Here is a 20,115-nt window from a genome sequence, read left to right as displayed (position 1 = left end):
TCTAGAAGAGCAGCCAGTGCTCTTAACCGCTGAGCCATCTCTCCAGCCCTGTCTTATATTTTTTATGTGTATTATGTGTATGAGTGTACATATCTGTGTATACTCCCAGAACACGGAAGGGGGCATCTACTGGAGTTGCAGTTACAGAGGTTTTGAGCCACCTAATATGGCTGCTAGGAACTGGTGGGGCTTTTATGTTTTGTTTTGTTTTTAAAACATAAAGTGAGAGTAGGGCTTTTACCCTCAGAGTAGGAAATATTAGGGACATAATATTGGTTCATACTGAAAGTAAAATCTAGAATATAGGTTATAACGTTACCTCTTGTTTGTTTAAACAGTAGAGGACAGGAAAGAAAAACCTCTGGAAAAACCAGCTGTCTCCACTTCTGTACCCACAAAGTCAACAGAAAGTGTCTCGAAGGCCTCGCCGTGTGCCCCAGCAACTGTGCCCACGACAGCAGCTCCACCTCTTCCAAAGCCCATGAACACTTCGCTTCTGTCCCCTTCCCCTGCTTTGGTTTTGCCAAACCTGGCAAATGTGGATCTGGCAAAAATTAGTTCCATCCTTAGCAGCTTAACTTCAGTCATGAAAAACACTGGTAAGTGAGCCTAGTGAGGATGGTAAAACCTGGATTCCATCTTGGTTTTCACTGAACCATCGAATTTTTTATTTTATTGTTAATGGTGAAATTTCTTCAATTTTTTTTTTTGGTGGGAGGGTTTCTTTGCATAGCTTTGTAGCCTGTCCTGACACTCGATCTGTAGGTCAGGCTGACCTCAAACTCGCAGAGATCCACCTGCCTCTGCTTACCAAATTCTGGGATTAAAGGGGTGTGCCATCATTGTCTGACAATTTTTTTTTCATTTTAAATACATTAACAAATGGATAGACATTATAAAAAAAAGCTCAAAAATAATCTTAATATATCAAAACAAACCACCCACAAATATGCATGGATGCGTGAATTTGATGGATTAAGTATTTGTAATACTTTTATTAGTTGAAATGTTGGCTGGGCAGTGGTGCTGTATATCTTTAATCCCAGCACTTGGGAGGCAGAGACAAATGGATCTCTGAAGTTGATTAAATTCTGCTCTATATAGTGAGTTCCAGGAGAACCAACGATACACAAAGAAACTTTGTTTCGAAAAACTAAGAAAAAATAAACATTGTCTATATCATTTTAAACCATTTTACTTAAAAACTTTACATCACACATTTTTTTTTTTTCTTTTTTCTTTTTTTGGTTTTTCGAGACAGGGTTTCTCTGCAGCTTTTTTAGAGCCTGTCCTGGAACTAGCTCTTGTAGACCAGGCTGGCCTCGAACTCACAGAGATCCGCCTGCCTCTGCCTCCCGAGTGCTGGGATTAAAGGCGTGCACCACCACCGCCCGGCTTATATCATACATTTTTATGTCATTAAATAATTGTCTAGGGGACTGGAGAGATGGCTCAGCGGTTAAGAGCATTGCCTGCTCTTTCAAAGGTCCCGAGTTCAATTCCCAGCAACCACATGGTGGCTCACAACCATCTGTAATGGGGTCTGGTACCCTCTTCTGGCCTGTAGGCATACACACAGACAGAATATTGTAAACATAATAAATAAACAAACAACAAATAAATAAATAAATTTCTTTAAACAGCTAGCTGGTTGTGATGGTGCATATCTAGTCTCCGCAGTTGGAAGAAGAGCAGGAGAATCAGGAGTTCAAGGATAGCCTGGGCTACATGAAATCCTTTCTGGAAAAAAAGATGAGAGTGGGTAGGGAAATGGTCCAGTGAACGGCATGCCTGATGCATAAGTCTGAGTATCTAAGTTCAGATCACCATCACCCATGAAAAAACTAGTCATATGTGTCTACCCCACCATCTGGAGCGAGTGGAGACAGGCTGGGATTGGCAACCAGTCCAGAAGAAACTAAGTTCCAGATTCAGTGTTTGAGACACTTTCTCTAGAGATTAGACAGTGACAGAAGACACCCATGTCACATGTGAATGTGTGTACCTGTGCACATACCACACACACAAGAAAATTTATCTATGTCAACCTTAATTGTAATATACGATAATCCTTGTTATTAGATATCATGTTTTCAGCATTTTGCTTTATAAAGAATGCTGAGATCTTTGCTATGCAAACCTGATGAGCCCTGCATTCAATTCTCAGGATCTGTTTTTGTTGTTTTTTGGGTTTTTTGTTTGTTTGTTTGTTTGTTTGGGTTTTTTGTTTGTTTGTTTTAATTCAAGACAGGGTTTCTCTCTAAAGCAGTCAATCCTGGCTGTTCTGGAACTTGCTTTGTAGACCACGCTGGCCTCAAACTCAGAGATCCGTCTGCCTCTGCCTCCTAAGTACTGGGATTAAAGGCGTGCACCACCTCCTCATGACTGTTCTCAGGATCTTATGTGACTGGAGAGATCTGACTATCTCCACACGCTCCCCCACTCTCCACATAGTAACAACAACAATAAGAACAGGGTACAACACAACTGCAGAAAGATAGGGAACAGATATTTCATCTATGCTCTGGTTCAATTCCCAGCACCTACATGGCAGCTCACAACTGTCTGAACATCCAGTTCCAGGAGATCTGACACCTTCACACCAATGCACATAAAAATAAAAAGATAAACCATAAACAAATTTTTTAAAAAAGTATTTTCATGTGTTAGGCCTAAATTGTTACCTGAGAGTATACTCCTTTATATACCTGGTAGTTGGAAATTTAACTGTTACCAACCCTTTCCATTGTCATAGTCAGCCTTGAAAAGATAGCGTCTATCCTTTTAATTAGACTATTTTTCATTTACTTATTTTCTCCTGTCTGCATTTCCCCTTTTAATGTGTTAATAACCAACCCAATATTTTGAGGTGTAAAAGTGTAAAGGAGTTTGTTTGTATAATGTCATTTTAAAGGCTGTTTCAAAGAAAAACCCTGGCCAACAACATAGACTTGTCGTTACTACCCCTATCCCTTCCCCCCACTTCCCAACCTGTTGACAGAGACTGTGCTTTCATTTCCCAGACTCCCAGACTGAAATAATCACACAGAAACTATATTAATTACAACATTGTTTGGCCAATGGCTCAGGTGTATTCCAAGCTAGCTCTTACATCTTAAATTAACCCATTTCTATGCATTTCTGTATTGCCATGAGAGTGGCTTATTAGTAATGTTCTGGCATCTTTCTCCTTCAGCTTCTACATGGCGTCTCCTTGATTCCACCCACTCTCTATATCTCTGTTTAGATTTTCTGCCTGTCTTTACTCTGCTAAGCCTTTGGCCGAAACAGCTTTATTCGTCAACCAGTAAAAGCAACACATGTACAGAAGGACATCCCACATCACCGACCCCCACACCCCCTACCACAGCCCACACACCAGGCATATCATCAGAGTAGAAGTAGGTTGTCTGGTTCTTTTCTGGTTGCTGCTCTGAAAACCAATGTGTGTGAACATAACATAATGCTTGTTTGTTTTAAGAATATTCTAAATAGAACAATTCATATTTTCAGGTGTTTTTCTTTGTATGTATCAAAATGGGCACAATTTGTGGATAAGTCACAAAAATTACTATTAAACAGTCATTCATTGAGTAGAAAGTGTCATGAATTGAATATTGCATTTTCTTGAGTTCATCTTTCTGCCACCAGGGGTCAGTTCTGCATCAAGACCTTCTCCAGGAACACCTACCAGTCCCTGCAACCTCACCAGTGGCCTGAAAACACCTGCACCTGCCACAACAACATCTCACAACCCTCTGGCAAATATCCTCTCGAAGGTGGAGATCACCCCAGAGAGCATTCTCTCTGCTCTTTCCAAAACCCAGACACAGTCAGCCCCTGCACTCCAAGGTAAACTGACATGTGCCAGAGGGACTTGAATTGTGGATGTTCGTCTCCAGTGTAATCGTGTATTCTAGTTCTAAGAATCCAAAGTCATGAAATGTACACTCTAGTTAACTCCTTAGTGCCTTTATAGTTATCACTTGTGAAGTGGCATTTATAGAATTGAAAATGTCAACATTGAAACAGACTAAATATTATCTAGTCTATTACCATCCCATTAAGTAAGAAAACTAGGCTTGTTGCAGTGATTTGGTTGGTTAAGTCTGTCTGATGTGTGATGTTAAAACTGAACGCCAGTTTTCTTGATTATTTAATACTCTGACCGGCACCATGGCACCATTGGAGGGTTATATTAATTTCAGTATAGGGTTAGAGTGTGTTGACTTTTTTTTTTTTTTTTTTTTTTTTTAATGAGGGTGGTTCAAGACAAGGTTTTTCTGTGTAGTCCTGACTGTCCTAGAACTCATTCTGTAGACCAGGCTGGCCTTGAACTCACAGAAATCCACCTTCCTCTGCCTCCCAAGTGCTGATATTAAAGGAGTTCACCACCACTACCTGGTGTGTGTTGAGGCCTAATGTTGACCTATAATACATCTTTTTTTCCTCTATCTGTAATCTGTGACTCATTTAAACTTCTCTTTTTGTCTTTCCCAGTTACATCTTGTACATAAAAGTGGTTCAGTTTTTCATGAATCTTACCTGATCTTTCAATTCTTATTACTCAGATACCTGCACAACCTTTCTTAAGCATCTCAGTATAATTATGCCATTAATTAGGAGTTCCAGAACAGTGTCAGCATTATAAAACCAGGTCAGACAGATGTTGTTAAGTATCCTATAATGCATAGACTAGTCTCCAGCCATGGAATGTGTGTAGTGTAACCTGTCAGTATTGCTACAGTGAGCAGCCCCGTGCTATCTGAGTAGACCAGTGTAGCTATGTATTACTTCCGTTCCCCAAACTGTTCTGGATAAATTATTGTTTATCTTTTAAACAAAGAATTTTATTTTATAGAAGTAAATACTATTCAGTGATCATCTGAAACCTTTCTCTATTGGAACTAGCAGGAAAGAATTGATGTTCCCAGTAATCCCAGTTCTTAGGATACTCAGATTTCAAGTTAAAGGCTAACGTAGGCTACAGTGGGATTCTGTTTCTGTGGTGGTGTGAGTGTGAGTGTGTGTGTGTGTGTGTGTGTGTGTGTATAATATGCATATATATAATTTATTTTTATATGTATTGGTGTTTTTGTCTGCATGTATGTCTGGGTGAGGGTGTCAGATCCCCTAGAAGTGGAGCTACAGACAGTTGTGAGCCACCATGTGGGTGCCAGGAATTGAACTCAGGACCTCTGGAAAAGCAGTCAGTGCTCTTAACCAATGAGCCATCTTTCTAGCACTGTGTTGTGGGGGTGGTGGTTGTTGTTTTAAGCACAAAAAAAGGTTTGATAATCTCTAACAGCTCATCTTGTACAACTCAAGAGAGATTACAGTGCTCTTGGGTTCTCCCTTTGTACCACCATCTTGTAGATGGAGTAAAAAATTTAAAGTCATTCATATTAGTTTTTTTCCCCTTCAGATGCATCACTGTATCTTAGAGTCCTCCTACCTGAGTGCTGGGATTAAAGGCATGTGCCACTCCCACCCTGAGAGTACAATTTTTTTACACCTTTAACCCCAGTACTCTGGAGGCAAAGGCAGGCAGATTTGAGTTCAGAAACCCTATCTCAAACCCTATCTTGTTTCAAAAAACAAGAAAAGAAAATTCCTTAGAACTCTGTTCTGTTTTTGTCATCCATAATCTGTTGACAAATTTTCAAATGAAAGACTTCATGGCTTGTTGACATGAAAGAAATGTAGTAAAGTGACAAAAATGTCATATTACAAATATTAGGAAAGTCTAATATCTTTTTTAATTTGTTTATTTGTTGAAGGACAGTTTGTTGAAATTGGTTCTCTTATACAATGTGGGTGCTGAGGATCAAACGCTGATCTTCAGGCTTGGCATCAGGTGTCTCACCTGCTGAGCCATCTCACTGGCCTGGCAGTATCTATCTGAGAAAACAGTGCTCTGTGAAAGCACATGCCCACAGTGTCTGAGACGTCATAGTCATACATACTCACACCAGTAGTCACAGCACTTGAGAGGTGTAGGTAGGTGGATCCCTGTGAGTCTGAGACCAGTGTGGTGTATATAGTGAGTTCTAGAGCAGCTAGTCTCAAAAAATAAAAGAATAAACAAAGGACAGACATGATGCAATTGACCCCTACCTTAGAGGCAGTGGCAAAAATTTATGCCAGTATGTGAAGCAGAAAAAGTAATAATAAAATTTGTGTCTGGTCTGTAGGTTTGTAAGCTGGTATAGCCAACCATGGAAGTCAGGATGAACTTTCCTGACTGAAAATGGAGCTCAGATATGATTGTTCTTGGGTCTACATCTTAAGAACTCACATGAACACACAGGGATTCTTGTGTGTCCTTGTTAATATTGCCTTGCTTTCAGTAGGCAGAAAATGGAACCAGCCGAGAGAGATGAAATATGCACATCTGCCCTTCTAATTTAATTCAGCCTCATGAAGAACCTGAAAAACCCAACATTTGCAGGGAAATGGGCGTAACTGAGATTATTGTGTTAAGTAGAGTAAGCGAGACACAGAAAGACAAATAACCATATTTTCTCTCAAAGGTAGATGTTAAAATTAAGATCCATGGGCTGAAGAGATGGCTCCGCGGTTAAGAGCATTGCCTCCTCTTCCAAAGGTCCTGAGTTCAATTTCCAGCAACCACATGGTGGCTCACAACCATATGTAATGAGGTCTGGTGCCCTCTTTTGGCCTTCAGGCATATACACAGACAGAATATTGTATATGTAATAAATAAATAAGTACTTAAAAATAAATAAATAAATAAAGACCCATGAGAGGTGAAGAAAGGATCGTGGTTGGGGTAAAATAGATGTGCCGTGACAGCAGGTGGAATTCTGTCCACAGAGAGGAAGGAGGGTGGAGGGAGAAGAGGTGACTAATGAAGTTTAATGACACATGGTGTATGAACATGGCATGATGAGGCCCATTTACTGAAATTAACTTTAGGATTTGTTCAGGTAGTAAATTGTTTTCTGTGCATGCATGAAGACCTGAGCTCAATCCATGGTACCCACATTAACCCAGGCCTGAGCTTAATCCATGGTACCCACATTAAATTCAGGCCTGAGCTTAATCCATGGTACCCACATTAACCCAGGCCTGGAGTTGTGTTTGGGATCCTTGTGCCAGAGAAGCAGTAACAAAAGAATCCTGTTGGCCCGCTGCCTTGGCTGATGGGTTAGCCCCAGCTCCAGTGAGGCCTTGCCTCACAGACAGGCCGAGGCTCCTGAGTCGCTGATGCCGAAGTTGACCTCTGGCTCCTACACGTAGGTGCCACATGTGCCTGTACACAGAGTTAATTTTAAAACTGAAGTTGAGGATGATAAAAATTTAAATTCCTTAGTAAATATGATTTTTAAATTGATATTTTGAAGAAGCACTAACTGCTGAAGTATCAGGAATATTTTCTTTTTTAAATATTTATTTATTTATTACGTATTCAACATTCTGTCTATGTGTATGTCTGCAGACCAGATGAGGGCACCAGACCCCATTACAGATGGTTGTGAGCCACCATGTGGTTGCTGGGAATCGAACTCAGGATCTTTGGAAGAGCAGGCAATGCTCTTAACCTCTGAGCCATCTCTCCAGCCCCCAGGAATATTTTCTTTAGATATTTATCAAAAGATACTTTTGGCAGATTTAGCAAGAACTAAAATTTTCATTTATGTCTAGAAAGTGAATAAACTTGACAAAGTATGGTTGGTTCGCAGGATCTTGTATGACTTCCTTTTCAGTTTTTTGTCTTTTAGACTGTTTTTTTGCCTGGACATGGCAGTATACATTTGTAATTTTGGCAGGGAGGAATACCATGAGTTTGAGTCCATCCCGGCTATGTAAGGAGATCCTGGGGGTTGTTTTGTTTCATTTTCAGAGCACTTTGATTTCATTAACTTTAGCCTGCAACAAAGATTTTTTTTCTCATAGTTCTGAGGTTTGTCAGTTAGTGAACAGTTGAATCTCATCATTGTCAGTTAGTACAAACCAATAATCCTTAGGTTTTCCTAGCGGTAAAGCAGGAATTGGGCATTTTTGTATGTAAATATCAGCACTTCTCTTGGCCTGGCTTTGTCCATCTTTGTGGTGCCTGCTTTCTGTTTGTCATTGCTGTCTTTCACAGCCTTGGTCTTGAAAGCCGTCTCTGTGATGCACCCCTTTATTAAGAAAAAGGAAGACTGAAAGTTTGATGATAGCAACACCCTGTCTCAAAAAAAAAAAAAAAAAAAAAACTAGAAGAAAATGAAAAGGGGCTGGAACAGTGTTAAGAACATGACCTGGGGGCTGGAGAGACGGCTCATAGGTTAAGAGCACTGCCTGCTCTTCCAAAGATCCTGAGTTCGATTCCCAGCAACCACATGGTGGCTCACAACCATCTCTAATGGGGTCTGGTGCCCTCTTCTGGTGTGCAGGCATACACACAGACAGAATATTGTATACATAATAAATAAATAAATAAATAAATAAATAATAAATAGCCGGGCGGTGGTGGCACATGCCTTTAATCCCAGCACTCGGGAGGCAGAGGCAGGCGGATCTCTGTGAGTTCGAGACCAGCCTGGTCTACAAGAGCTAGTTCCAGGACAGGCTCCAAAGCTACAGAGAAACCCTGTCTCGAAAAACCAAAAAAAAAAAAAAAGAACATGACCTGTTCTTGTAGAGGGCTCACATTCTGTTCTCAGCATTCATATCTGGTAGATTACAACCACCTGTGACTCTAGCTCCAGAATATGTAATGCCTTCTTCCGCCATCCACAGGCTCCTGAACACATAAACATAAATAAAAATAATTCACAAAAAAGATAAGAGCTGGGCTGTAGTGGCATGTGCCTTTAATCTCAGTACTCAGAAAGCAGAGGCAGGCAGAGCTCCATGAGTTCAAGGCCAGCCAGAGCGAGGTAGTTGACATTCTGCCTCAAATATAAATAATTAAATAAATTCAAATTTTAAAAGGGAAAAAAGACTGGATGTGATAGTGTACACTTAAAATCCCAGCTTCAAAGGATTAGAATTTAATGCCAGCCTAAATTACATGAGACCCTCCTCCCCCAAACTCCCGTCCCCCACAAAAGACAAGACTGGGGTGAGGAAAGGACTCGGTGGTTAAGAACATTGACTGCTCTTCCAGAGGACCCAAGTTCAATTCCCAGCACCCACACTCACAACTGTCTGTAATTCTAGTTCCAGGGCTTCTGACACCCATGGCAAAGCACCAATGCACATAAAATAAAAAATTAACTAAAAAAGACAGGGCTGGAGAGATGATATTCATCACCCACATAGCTTTCAGCAGTCTGTAGCTCCAGTTCCAGGGGATCCAGTACCTTTTTCTGGCCTCCGTGGCCATGCACGTGGCATATAGACATAACATGAGGCTAGGAGGGCCAAACACCCATACACATGCAAAATAATTTTAAAAGTGACACTAATATAACAAGAGATAGACTTCAAATATTCTCTATTAAAGCAGATTTCTGAATTTTGTGTATGTTCTTTGCTTCTTGAAAACAGCAGTGCATGCTAACATATTGGAGTAAATTATGAAGCATAGAAAGGTGGGAATATTCATTTGTGTTTAGAGAGATTCCACAGCTCAGACACAGATACTGCCTTGGAATGTTGTGTTAAGAATTCGTTCCTCTCCTGCTTTGCTTTGTTTAAACTATGAATGATTCTGGCATTGAAAATCCCCCTTTCCTGTGACCTTTTATTATTGGATTTGTATGTGGATTGTTCTGGGAATGTCTGAATGCTTTGCTGTCTTATGTTGATAAATGGGCCTGATGTTTTCTCTGACATTTAGACACTGCCTGCTTAGTCTGGATTCCTTTTAACTTCATGTTTTAAAGTCTGTCTGGTTCCCACCAGAGTGAATGGTCACATCTAATAAGCCCGCCTTGTTTTCATCACTGTGGGTAGTGTTCTTTAACTCCTCTACTCTGTGTTTCCGCAGGCCTGTCATCTTTGCTTCAGAGTGTTACTGGGAACCCAGTGCCAGCCAGTGATGCTGCATCCCAGAGCTCTACAGCTTCCCCTGCTAGCACCACAGGCTCTACCATAAAGGGGCGAAACCTGCTCTCCAATACGCAGTCCTTTATTTCCAAAAGCTTCAACTATTCTCCTAACTCATCAACTGCTGAAGTCTCTTCGACTTCAGCAAGCAAGGCGCCGGTTGGGCAGAGCCCAGTGCTCCCCAGCACTACTTTTAAATTACCGTCCAGTACTTTAGGATTTACAGGTACCCACAGTACTAGCCCTGCTGCCCCACCTGCTGAAGTTGCCATGTGCCAATCCTCAGAGGTCTCCAAGCCAAAGCTGGAATCAGAGTCCACTTCCCCAAGCCTGGAAATGAAGATCCACAACTTCTTAAAAGGTAATCCTGGTTTCAGTGGCTTAAATTTAAACATCCCAATCCTGAGCAGTTTGGGATCCAGTGCCCCATCAGAGAGCCATTCCTCAGACTTCCACCGTGGTCCCACTAGCACTTCAGCTGACAACATTGATGGAACCCCTGTTCGGGATGAACGGAGTGGGACGCCCACCCAGGACGAGATGATGGACAAGCCCACATCCAGCAGTGTAGATACTATGTCCCTGCTATCTAAGATAATCAGCCCTGGTTCCTCAACACCCAGCAGTACAAGATCACCGCCCCCTGGAAGAGATGAAAGCTACCCTCAAGAGCTCCCCAATTCTGTGTCTACGTATCGGCCCTTTGGCCTGGCCAGTGACTCTCCCTACAAGCAGCCTTCGGAGGGAGTAGAGAGACCATCTTCCCTGATGGAGTCGTCCCAGGAAAAGTTCTTCCCTGATACTTCTTTCCAGGAAGATGAGGATTACCGAGATTTTGAGTATTCAGGGCCTCCCCCTTCTGCGGTGATGAACTTAGAGAAGAAACCAGCCAAATCCATCCTGAAGTCAAGCAAGCTTTCTGACACCAATGAGTATCAGCCAATCTTGTCCAGTTATAACCACAGGGCCCAAGAGTTTGGGGTAAAGTCTGCCTTCCCTCCATCTGTAAGGGCCCTCCTGGACTCTAGTGAGAACTGTGATCAGCTCTCATCTCCCCCTGGGCTATTTGGTGCCTTCAGCATAAGAGGGAATGAACCTGGGTCTGATCGGTCACCGTCACCGAGTAAGAATGATTCATTTTTCACCCCTGACTCCAACCACAGTAGCTTGTCTCAGCCTACTACTGGGCATCTCACTTTGCCACAGAAGCAGTACCCAGACTCTCCTCACTCAGTCCCACATCGTTCCCTTTTCTCTTCGCAGAATACCCTTGCTGCTCCAACGGGACACCCTCCCACATCAGGTGTGGAAAAAGTTCTGGCCTCCACGATTTCCACCACATCGACGATTGAGTTTAAGAATATGCTTAAAAACGCCTCGCGCAAACCCTCAGATGATAAGCATTTTGGCCAGACCCCCAACAAGGGTACTTCAAGTGATGGTGTCAGTCTGTCAAACCTCACCCAGCCCGGCTTGCCTACCCCTGACCAGCAACAGGAAGAACACTATCGCATAGAAACCCGCGTCTCCTCCTCCTGCTTAGACTTGCCTGATAGCACAGAAGAAAAGGGAGCCCCCATAGAAACTCTGGGTTATCATAATGCAGCCAATAGGAGGATGTCAGGGGAGCCAATACAGACTGTAGAGTCCATACGAGTTCCTGGGAAGGGAAATAGAGGACATGGGCGTGAGGTTTCAAGAGTAGGTTGGTTTGATCTGAGCACACCAGGCAGCTCTTTTGACAATGGTCCCTCAGGTGCCTCTGAGTTGGCATCCCTTGGGGGTGGGAGCAGCGGAGGCCTCACTGGCTTTAAGACAACGCCATACAAGGAACGGGCACCCCAGTTTCAGGAGAGTGTCGCCAGCTTTCATTCCAGCAGTTTCAACTCAACATTTGAGCATCATCTCCCCCCATCCCCTTTGGAACATGGGACACCCTTCCAAAGAGAGCCAGTGGGGCCATCATCTGCCCCACCTGCCCCTCCTAAGGATCATGGTGGTATCTTCTCTCGAGAGGCACCCACTCACCTGCCCTCTGTGGATCTTTCGAACCCCTTTACAAAGGAGGCACCTCTGGCCCATGCCGCTCCACCACCTCCTCCTGGAGAGCACAGCGGAGTTCCGTTCCCTCCCCCGCCCCCTCCCCCACCCCCTGGGGAACTTAGCAGCAGTGGAGGGAGTGGTGTCCCCTTTGCTACTCCACCCCCTCCTCCGCCTCCTGTTGACCACTCTGGGGTTGTACCTTTCCCAACACCACCACTGCCAGAGCATGGAGTGACTGGGCCTGTGGCAGTTTTTCCCAAGGACCATAGTTCCCTCCTTCAAGGGACCCTGGCTGAGCATTTTGGGGTGCTCACAGGACCCAGGGACCTCAATGGCCCTGGTCTTAGCCGTGCACGAGAGAGCCTGAGCCTGCCTTCCCGCCCTCTGGAGCATCTGGGCCCAGCCCTTGGAGGAGGTGGGGGAGGCAACACCAGCAGCAGTGGCCTTCCCTTGGGTCCCGCACACAGAGACGCCATCGGCCGGAGTGGTATGATTTTGCGGAGTCCCCGGCCAGACTTTCGGCCTAGGGAAGCTTTTCTCGGCAGAGACCCATTCCACAGTTTAAAGAGACCCCGGCCACCTTTTGTTAGAGGCCCTCCGTTCTTTGCACCAAAACGCCCATTCTTCCCTCCCAGGTACTGATGGAAATCAGGGAAGGCATTTTGAACAGTCTAGAGAGCATTGGAAGTAGTAGTTTGGTTTCTTGTTTTTGTTTCCTCTCTTGAATTTTTTGTTTGTTTGTTTGTTTGTTTGTTTGTTTTTAATGAAGGGCCTCCCTTCCAAATTCTGAAAGCATACATGGTGGCAGTGCACTTAGGGCCTTTCCCAAATTACTTGCATTTTTCCCCTTAAAAAAAAAGTGAACATAACTAAGTCCACTTCATTTGGCTGTGGGTTTGGGGAGTAGGGAGGAGAACAATATTTTATCCCATTTCTGTTGGAAAGATAACTTACATTTGAAATAAAACTTCGGTCAGTACAGGTAATAACATGTGATATGTTGGGGTGTCATTTGGGGATTGAACTTGCTAATAGTGTTGGGAGGATCTCTGTCTCCTTCCCTCTCCAGCTAAGCAACTTCTGGGACCAACTTGGCTCCCTTTGTATGCTCTGCCCTGCTGAAGGCCAAGAGGTGTTTGCAAAAGGACAAAATGTGGGCAATTTTGAGCCTGCCAGGTGTATTTGCTTTATTTTAAAGGCATGTTGAGACGGAGTTCTTTATCTTTGTTTTTTTTTTAAGCAGTCTCCTCTGCACTATTACCAGGCAGTGAATCTAGGCGGTACAAACTTCAATCTATGTAGAAGAAAGTTTTCTCTTGCTGGGTATGGTGGCACACACCCATAGTCCCAGTGCAGAGAGGCAGGGACGGGAGGGAATGGCAAGTTTGAGGCCAGCTTGAGCTATATAGTGGAACTTTGTCTCAAAAGAAAGAAAAAGTCTCATCCTTAAGTGAAAAGCCTAATAAAATTTCAATATTAAAATGAGGAATGGTCATAGTATGTAAACTAGGGAAGGATCATTTAATGGTGCTGTGTGACCAACTGTCCTTGTAAACAAGAAAGCGTTTGGATGGTTCTGCATATCTGTTCTAAGCTCTTACCCCCTGTTTTCCCTGACTTTCTCCCTGAGTTACTAATTCTGACTAAATTCTTAAACAAGTGTAGTAAAATATTATCCTTGCCTTCTTAAATGTTTACGTAGATGTTCGTTCTACAGTGCCGCCTTGCTGGTGGTTTTCTGCAAACATTAACTACCAGAGGAGTACTTTGCCTTTGGAGTGATTTCCCCGTCTCAGTCCTCTGTTTACCCTGCTCGTGGGTATTGCTGGCCTTTGTTACAGGGGAACGTTACAGGGGAAGTGGGGTCCTGTTGAATCCAAGTTAGCCCTCAGCAGATAGTAACTAGATGTTTTCGGTGCCCACCTCCCATGTCAACTTAACAGATGTTTTGCCTGTGTCATTGCCATGAAGGGAAGAATTTTCTTCCCTACATTAGAAGGCTTGTTTGTGTTTCTGCATCTTATACTTAGGGGAAAGACAATCACTGTGTTTGGAGTGCTTTTATCTTTATCTGGGAAGCATATACTGCTTACTACAATTTCTGTTGGTGTGTTGCACCAGGGTAAATGCTAACAATCTCCAGGTAGGTGTGTAAAACAATGTGATGGGCTTTTGAAGGGATTCTAACAAGTTAGGATGGAACTATCAGGAAGCAAAGGAGTGCTTTGAATTTCTCAGTGGGGTAGGAAAGACGGAGAAAAGTGCAACACGTGATCAAAGACAATCCTTTGCCTCAGAACAAACCACTTTCAGAAGAAAAACTGTCCAACATAGTCTGGGATCTGTGTTCCGTGTAAGGGTGCAAGACATTGTCCTCATTCACTTCCCTTTTTGATCCAGCTCTTTTTTTCCTTTCTCAAACTTCTGTAGTTCAGTCCACAAAAATGCATGATACCATGACCTTGTGGAGGGGATTGGGTATGTAGCAAAGCAAAGGAAATATAGTTATATTGAGTCTTAAGACATTTGTTTAGTAAAAAAGCATCAAACGGGGGTGGGAGGGCAGGAAAATTGTGACTTTCGGAATTGGGGTGTCGTCCCCCCCAGAAATTAAGTGATGTTTTTCAGTCTAGAATAAAGGAATGTGAATTCTTTCTACCGCTGTTTACTTGAAAAGGCTCTCTGACTATTTGATTTTCTAAGAAAACATGGGAGTACCAGGATAGTGTTTTCTGGAGAGTAGAAGCAATTGTCCTCAAAAGCATACTGGTCGATACATGAAACGAGTACTTTGTACAGTTCAAGGGTGGACTCCCCAGGGGTTGGGCTTTTGTGGGAAATTTTTTGTTTTTGCCACAAAATCTTGAGTGTTTTTCAGGGTGCAAGTGAGGATTGTGTGAAGCTGTTGGATATTTTAAGGAAATCCGTCTGCAACAGTAAATGAAGACAACTGTATATATGTGATATAGTGAAACAAAAGACATTTCTGGTATTCATAAAGATAAAACAAGGGATTTTATTCTTTCTGTGTCTGTGATTTAAACTCCGTACCATGCTCTGACTTTTGTATTTACCCTGAGTTTAAAAAAAAAAATAAACAAGATATTTTTTAAAGAATGTACAACATAGTGTGTCTTAGCAAGGACATGAGTCATATGAAGCAGAATTAAGTAGTTGTCCCTAAGGTCCTTGGTGCTCATTGTAAAACCACAGACAAAGAATTCTATGAATACACTAGTACCATGCAAAATTCCTTGATGCTAGATCAGAACAAGGATCCTTAAAGGTTTTCTGAGAGTTCACTCTCCAGTCAGCTTAGACGATAGCTCCTCACTGCACCTCTCTGCCCTCCCAAGGAGGTCAGCAGAACTCCATTGGTTCCCTGGAGGGGTGCAGTGAGCAGTGTAGGACTTTTATCCTTTCTGATATCAGAAACAACATGTTATGTATGGTACAGCAAGGCTATCTAGACAATGTAAATTGGCTCAGCTTTCTTCTCGCAGAATATCCACTCGGTCCTAACATTACCATTGATGCAGTTAGGCTTCAGCTATTAGGTTTTGAATTGGCTGTAAATTACTGCTTCCTCCCCCACCTCCATATTTTTAATTGGTGGGGTAACCTGTTAAGATTTAGGGGAAAAAGTAGATATGTTGGATTGATACTCTCACGTGTTCAGTGTGGAAAACAAGTACATGCTTTAGAGGCAACAACAATGAAATCCTTTTGGAATGTGTATTAATATCATTTAATAAAATAACAGTTCTAAAGGTTTGACATTTTTCTTTGAGATTTGGGCTTTGACCAAGGGCCCCTGGCTGCTCTGGTGAATGCAAACAGAAACGACTTCTCGAGAGCCAAAACTGCAACTTTTGTAGCACAGACCTGTGGTTAGAGATGCTAAATTTCCTCCATCGAAGATGCGGCGTGACTGTCCAGGGTCAAAGGAGAAACAGGCTACAGAATGGAGAAAGAAAAGCTGGGGGTAGCCCTGAAGATGCCGTCTGGGGTATATGGGGAAGGACAGACAGCTGCCTGTGTACCCACACACATTAAGCATGTGTGCACAGACCACCTGTTCCTTCTCTGTAGCCACTTGCACTTACCCTTCCCCGGCTTTGGGGAAAATTGCCTCCAATATTGTTTTCCAGTTTAATAAAATGTGGTTTTCTTTGTTGTGTGGTTAACTTTTCCCCTCTTACATTGAACTTTTCCATCTGTCCTCTTTAGACTTGTGCGCTGTCACTGAAGTCTGGCTGAGCCTGTAAGATCTTCATGCCCTCCTCGGTGTTCTGTTCAGTCCTCTGCATTGTAATGGGTGGGATGCGATCAGGGAGTGATCGATAAGTGAAGTGGGTTATACTGTGTAGATTATATGTTGTTTTCCAAATATTGTACGGCTGTAAACCAAGGAAAAAAGGTGATGTTTTGGTTGTTAGGCTTGCAGTGCTAAGCATCAAACCCATGGCTTGTGCATTGTAAGCAAGCACGGACCATTGAAGGACATCTCTAACTATAGGGAACATTTTTAAAGCAAGCAAAGAGTTGAGGGAAATGTGTGGGAAAGAGTCCTTTTGGTCATCTATATCTGTCCTTGGTGACATTGGTGATTGACCTGTCATGTAGAAATCATACGTAGCCTCTCTTACTCCATCCTTTTTCATAACCCAGTGAGGCTTAATAAATGGAATGTTGGCTTAAAGGGATCACACGGGATAGTCACTATATCTGGGCCAGGCTTGGGTCACTGGCAGGGTAGAAGGCTCTGAATAGCAGCCCTGATTTCGTGAAGCTCCCCGTGTCACAAGACCTCAGAAGTGGCAGCAGTCTAGGGAACACACCCAGTTCCCAGGGTGTACCACTACATCGACTCTGGAGTCTGACTCACCTTTGCTTCCTTGTCTCCACTAAAGCTCAGCTGGTCACTGAAAGCTCTGCACCTGAAGGAGCAACCTCTTTTAGACTTCTTCTTTGGCCTCTGGGCATGTTGGTGAAAACTAAGTGGCTTCTGCTCCCCTCCTCCAGTTTGTTTTATTCTATTCGGGCCAATCAATTTTTTTTCTTATTTTGGTTTATCGAGACAGGTTTCTCTATAGTTTTGGAGCCTGTCCCAGAACTAGCTCTTTTACCAGGCTGGCCTCGAACTCAGAGATCCACCTGCCTCTGCCTCTGCCTCTGCCTCTGCCTCCCGAGTGCTGGGGTTAAAAGCGTGTGCCACTACCGCCTGATATATTCGGATCAATCTTACACAACAGGAATGAGTTACCACCTCTTGTGTGTAGACTTAGTAACATCATCAGAATGGGTTTTTGCAGTATTAGGGTGTTTCTCATTCTTGCTCATGAGTAACTATAGACAAATCTGATCAATTGCTGTTCACAATTGTTGAGAAGTAAGTCACTGAGGTGGTAAAGACAAGTCTAGAAGATCACCTGTAAGCTGTCTTAAAGCACCTGTTTCTGTGCAGAAGGAGAACATGACAAGGGAAAGGAAGAAGAGATACAAAACTAGAGTCCGAGTCAACCTGTGAACAGAGGAATGCTTTCCTCAGTTAAAAAGTTGCTTTTGTTTTGTTTTTGTGTGGGTGGGGAGGGGACTAATTTGCAGATGTGCTTAACATTCAAAGGCCCTGGTCTAGGGGCAAAGGGAATTGGGTGAGGATTTTTTTTTTTTTTTTTTTTTTTTTTTTTTTTTTTTTTTTTTTTGGTGTGTGTCTCCGCGTGCGTGCTCATATGCTTGGGATCAAGCTCAGGACCTCATACATACAAAGCACGAATCAGTATCCCAGCCTCTCCCCTTTTTTGTTTGTTTCCTGGTCCCTTTGTTCTCACCTAGGCAGGAGCCTCTTTGGGCGGAGGCATAGGGAGATCTGTAGTGCCACCTGAGAAACACAAACATCATCTGTTCATGTTTGACTCAAAAGGATGTTGCTAGCCCAGTCTACCTTGGACTTGTTTGGTTTCATGGCAAACTAAATGTTCTCCAAATTTTTGTTTCTTATTTTAGTTTTTTGTATTCTCTTGTATTTGTAACATGTTCAAGTCCTTTGACATTTGATCTGTGGAAAAGAAAGGACCTGACGGTTCTGTTTTTCTTGGGCCATCTGTGAAAATGGGAAGAAAGGACATTGACAACATCCAGTTGTGCTCCCCTGCCTGCTTTCATATGGTAGAGCCCTTTGCCTCTATATGAGCAGTTAGTCCTTGCGGAGGCCAATAGAGGTTAATAAAGTATAAAATTGGTCCCATGTTAGACCTTCCACATTACTAGCGAATCCTCTATTTAAACTTTAGTTCCCAGCAGCATTTGCTTAATGAGCTGGAGCTGTATGAGTGGTAATGTTCTCGTTTGTGAGGCTCAGGCCATGTCCCCAGGAGAAAGTTACCTTCAGGAGGTAAAATGGGTTTGAGGGCTATATACTGATCCTGGTGAATGAAAGCCACTCATTGGAGATCGTTTCTAGTGTCTTAAAGCTATAAAAACAAACACTTTCTTTTACCAAAACTTCAGCCAAGTGAGGATTCCTGATCTTTTTTTTTTCCCCAATTTTTTTAATTGAAGCCTGGTCTAAGAGTAGAAGAGAAATTCCTAAAATCTGATTAAGGATCTAAAACATCCTTCATTGCAGACTTTCCTTACGCTTTTGTGACTCTTAGTCATTTTCTGCAACCATAGAGGCAAGTCAGGGGGCATCACCTTTTTTGACTTTTTCTTGAAACTATCTCTTCACTCGAAAAGACCTTTTTGGCCACAAACATCTGAGTCATGTTTGAAAGAAAAGGAAGCAAATCCATGTTAGCAAGCACAATCCATTGTGAGTAATCCGGATTTACTTAGGGTGTCATTGTGGATGTATGAGCAAGCCAGGCCGTGGGTTTGGACAGGCTAGGATTTGGCAGTGGGGTCATTTCCCGTGGTTTAAAGGGAACACAACACTAGACCGAGTTCTAGGGAGGAGATGAAATGATGTAATAGCGATGCACCCCAGGACTCAGGTACAAGTGGGGTGGGCAAAAAAAGTTACAGAGATGTTTTTCCAGGTAGACTAAAGGCTTAAGGGTCCCCGAAGCCAAGGCATGTACTAGGAGAACCATTAATTAATGAATTGGCCTTAGCTGTCTGGTTTGCTCCAATAGGCAAGGGAATAAGACAACATTCCTTCCTCCACTGCAGCACAAGTTACATATGTGATGATGTGGTAGCTGATCAATCAACACCACCCCAGTGCATTGCACATAATAAATGTTGAAGGATGAATGTAAGGAGCTGTCATCCAGGGTGGCATCTCTCTGTGATCCTAGCAAAAGGACACTGGAATAATTTTTTAGTCAGTGTGTGACCAGTACATACTTAACTCCGTGATTATTGAGTGTCTATCATTTTGTTGCCCGTCTCTGTTACAGCGTCACAAGAAAACCTTGGTCTGCCATTGCCGTCCTTTCTGGTTTTTCGAGACAGGGTTTCCCTGTAGTTTCTAGAGCCTGTCCTGGAGCTAGCTCTTGTAGACCAGGCTGGCCTCGAACTCAGAGATCCGCCTGCCTCTGCCTCCCGAGTGCTGGGATTAAAGGCGTGCGCCACCACCGCCCGGCCTGCCGTCCTTTCTGAATGCTACTTAAAACACTGTGTTCCCACCACAAGAGTGCACACTCATGAAATCTCTACAGCCTTGTCTCTTTCTTTGTATTTCAGGATGTCTAACATATCAGAAGATGGAGCCCCAGAGTGGGCTATGACGCAAGTCAGCTGCCATCCCCAGACAGAACTTTGGGCCTCTCTGGAAGCCTAAGTTAAGCAGCTTTTTCTGACAACTCTTCCACAAGACCCCTTGATCCTATCACCACTGCAGTCTGGGAATGGACTAAGCATCCTTACCCCCAGGTGAGGGGACTAATTGAACCCAAACAGGCGCTAACAAGTTCACTTCCCTTTATGCTTCTCCACACATCTGACCATGTTTCTGTTTATACTGGATAAAGCTAACTAAATATAGCTAGCCCTGTATCCTAGATTTAATGGAGAAGAATAAAAGATAAAGGAAGATGAAGGCTGGAGTAGTAATGAGAGGCACAA

The 20,115-nt window shown here is 43.1% G+C and overlaps 1 protein-coding gene across 6 annotated transcripts in view; it reads left to right on the top strand.

The window, feature by feature from the left end:
- Positions 1 to 16,232, top strand: part of Rprd2 (regulation of nuclear pre-mRNA domain containing 2) — a 54,687-nt gene extending 38,455 nt beyond the window's left edge. For 2 of the 6 annotated variants that reach the window (XM_038311786.1, XM_038311785.1), the window contains 4 exons: positions 339 to 599; positions 3,652 to 3,852; positions 9,944 to 11,125; positions 11,266 to 11,495. In XM_038311786.1, coding sequence (XP_038167714.1) covers positions 339 to 599; positions 3,652 to 3,852; positions 9,944 to 11,125; positions 11,266 to 11,354 — 1,733 coding nt within the window. In that variant the 3' untranslated portion in view covers positions 11,355 to 11,495. Of the gene's footprint in view, positions 1 to 338; positions 600 to 3,651; positions 3,853 to 9,943 lie in introns of all 6 variants that reach the window. The other 4 variants (XM_038311788.1, XM_038311787.1, XM_038311784.1 and 1 more) reach the window with 2 other exon arrangements.
- The last annotated feature ends 3,883 nt before the right edge of the window (positions 16,233 to 20,115 follow it).

This window comes from Arvicola amphibius, chromosome 14 (genome assembly GCF_903992535.2).
Source record: "Arvicola amphibius chromosome 14, mArvAmp1.2, whole genome shotgun sequence".
NCBI lineage: Eukaryota > Metazoa > Chordata > Mammalia > Rodentia > Cricetidae > Arvicola > Arvicola amphibius.
Note: the sequence above shows the minus strand (reverse complement) of the source record. Positions and strands in the feature narration are given on the sequence as shown.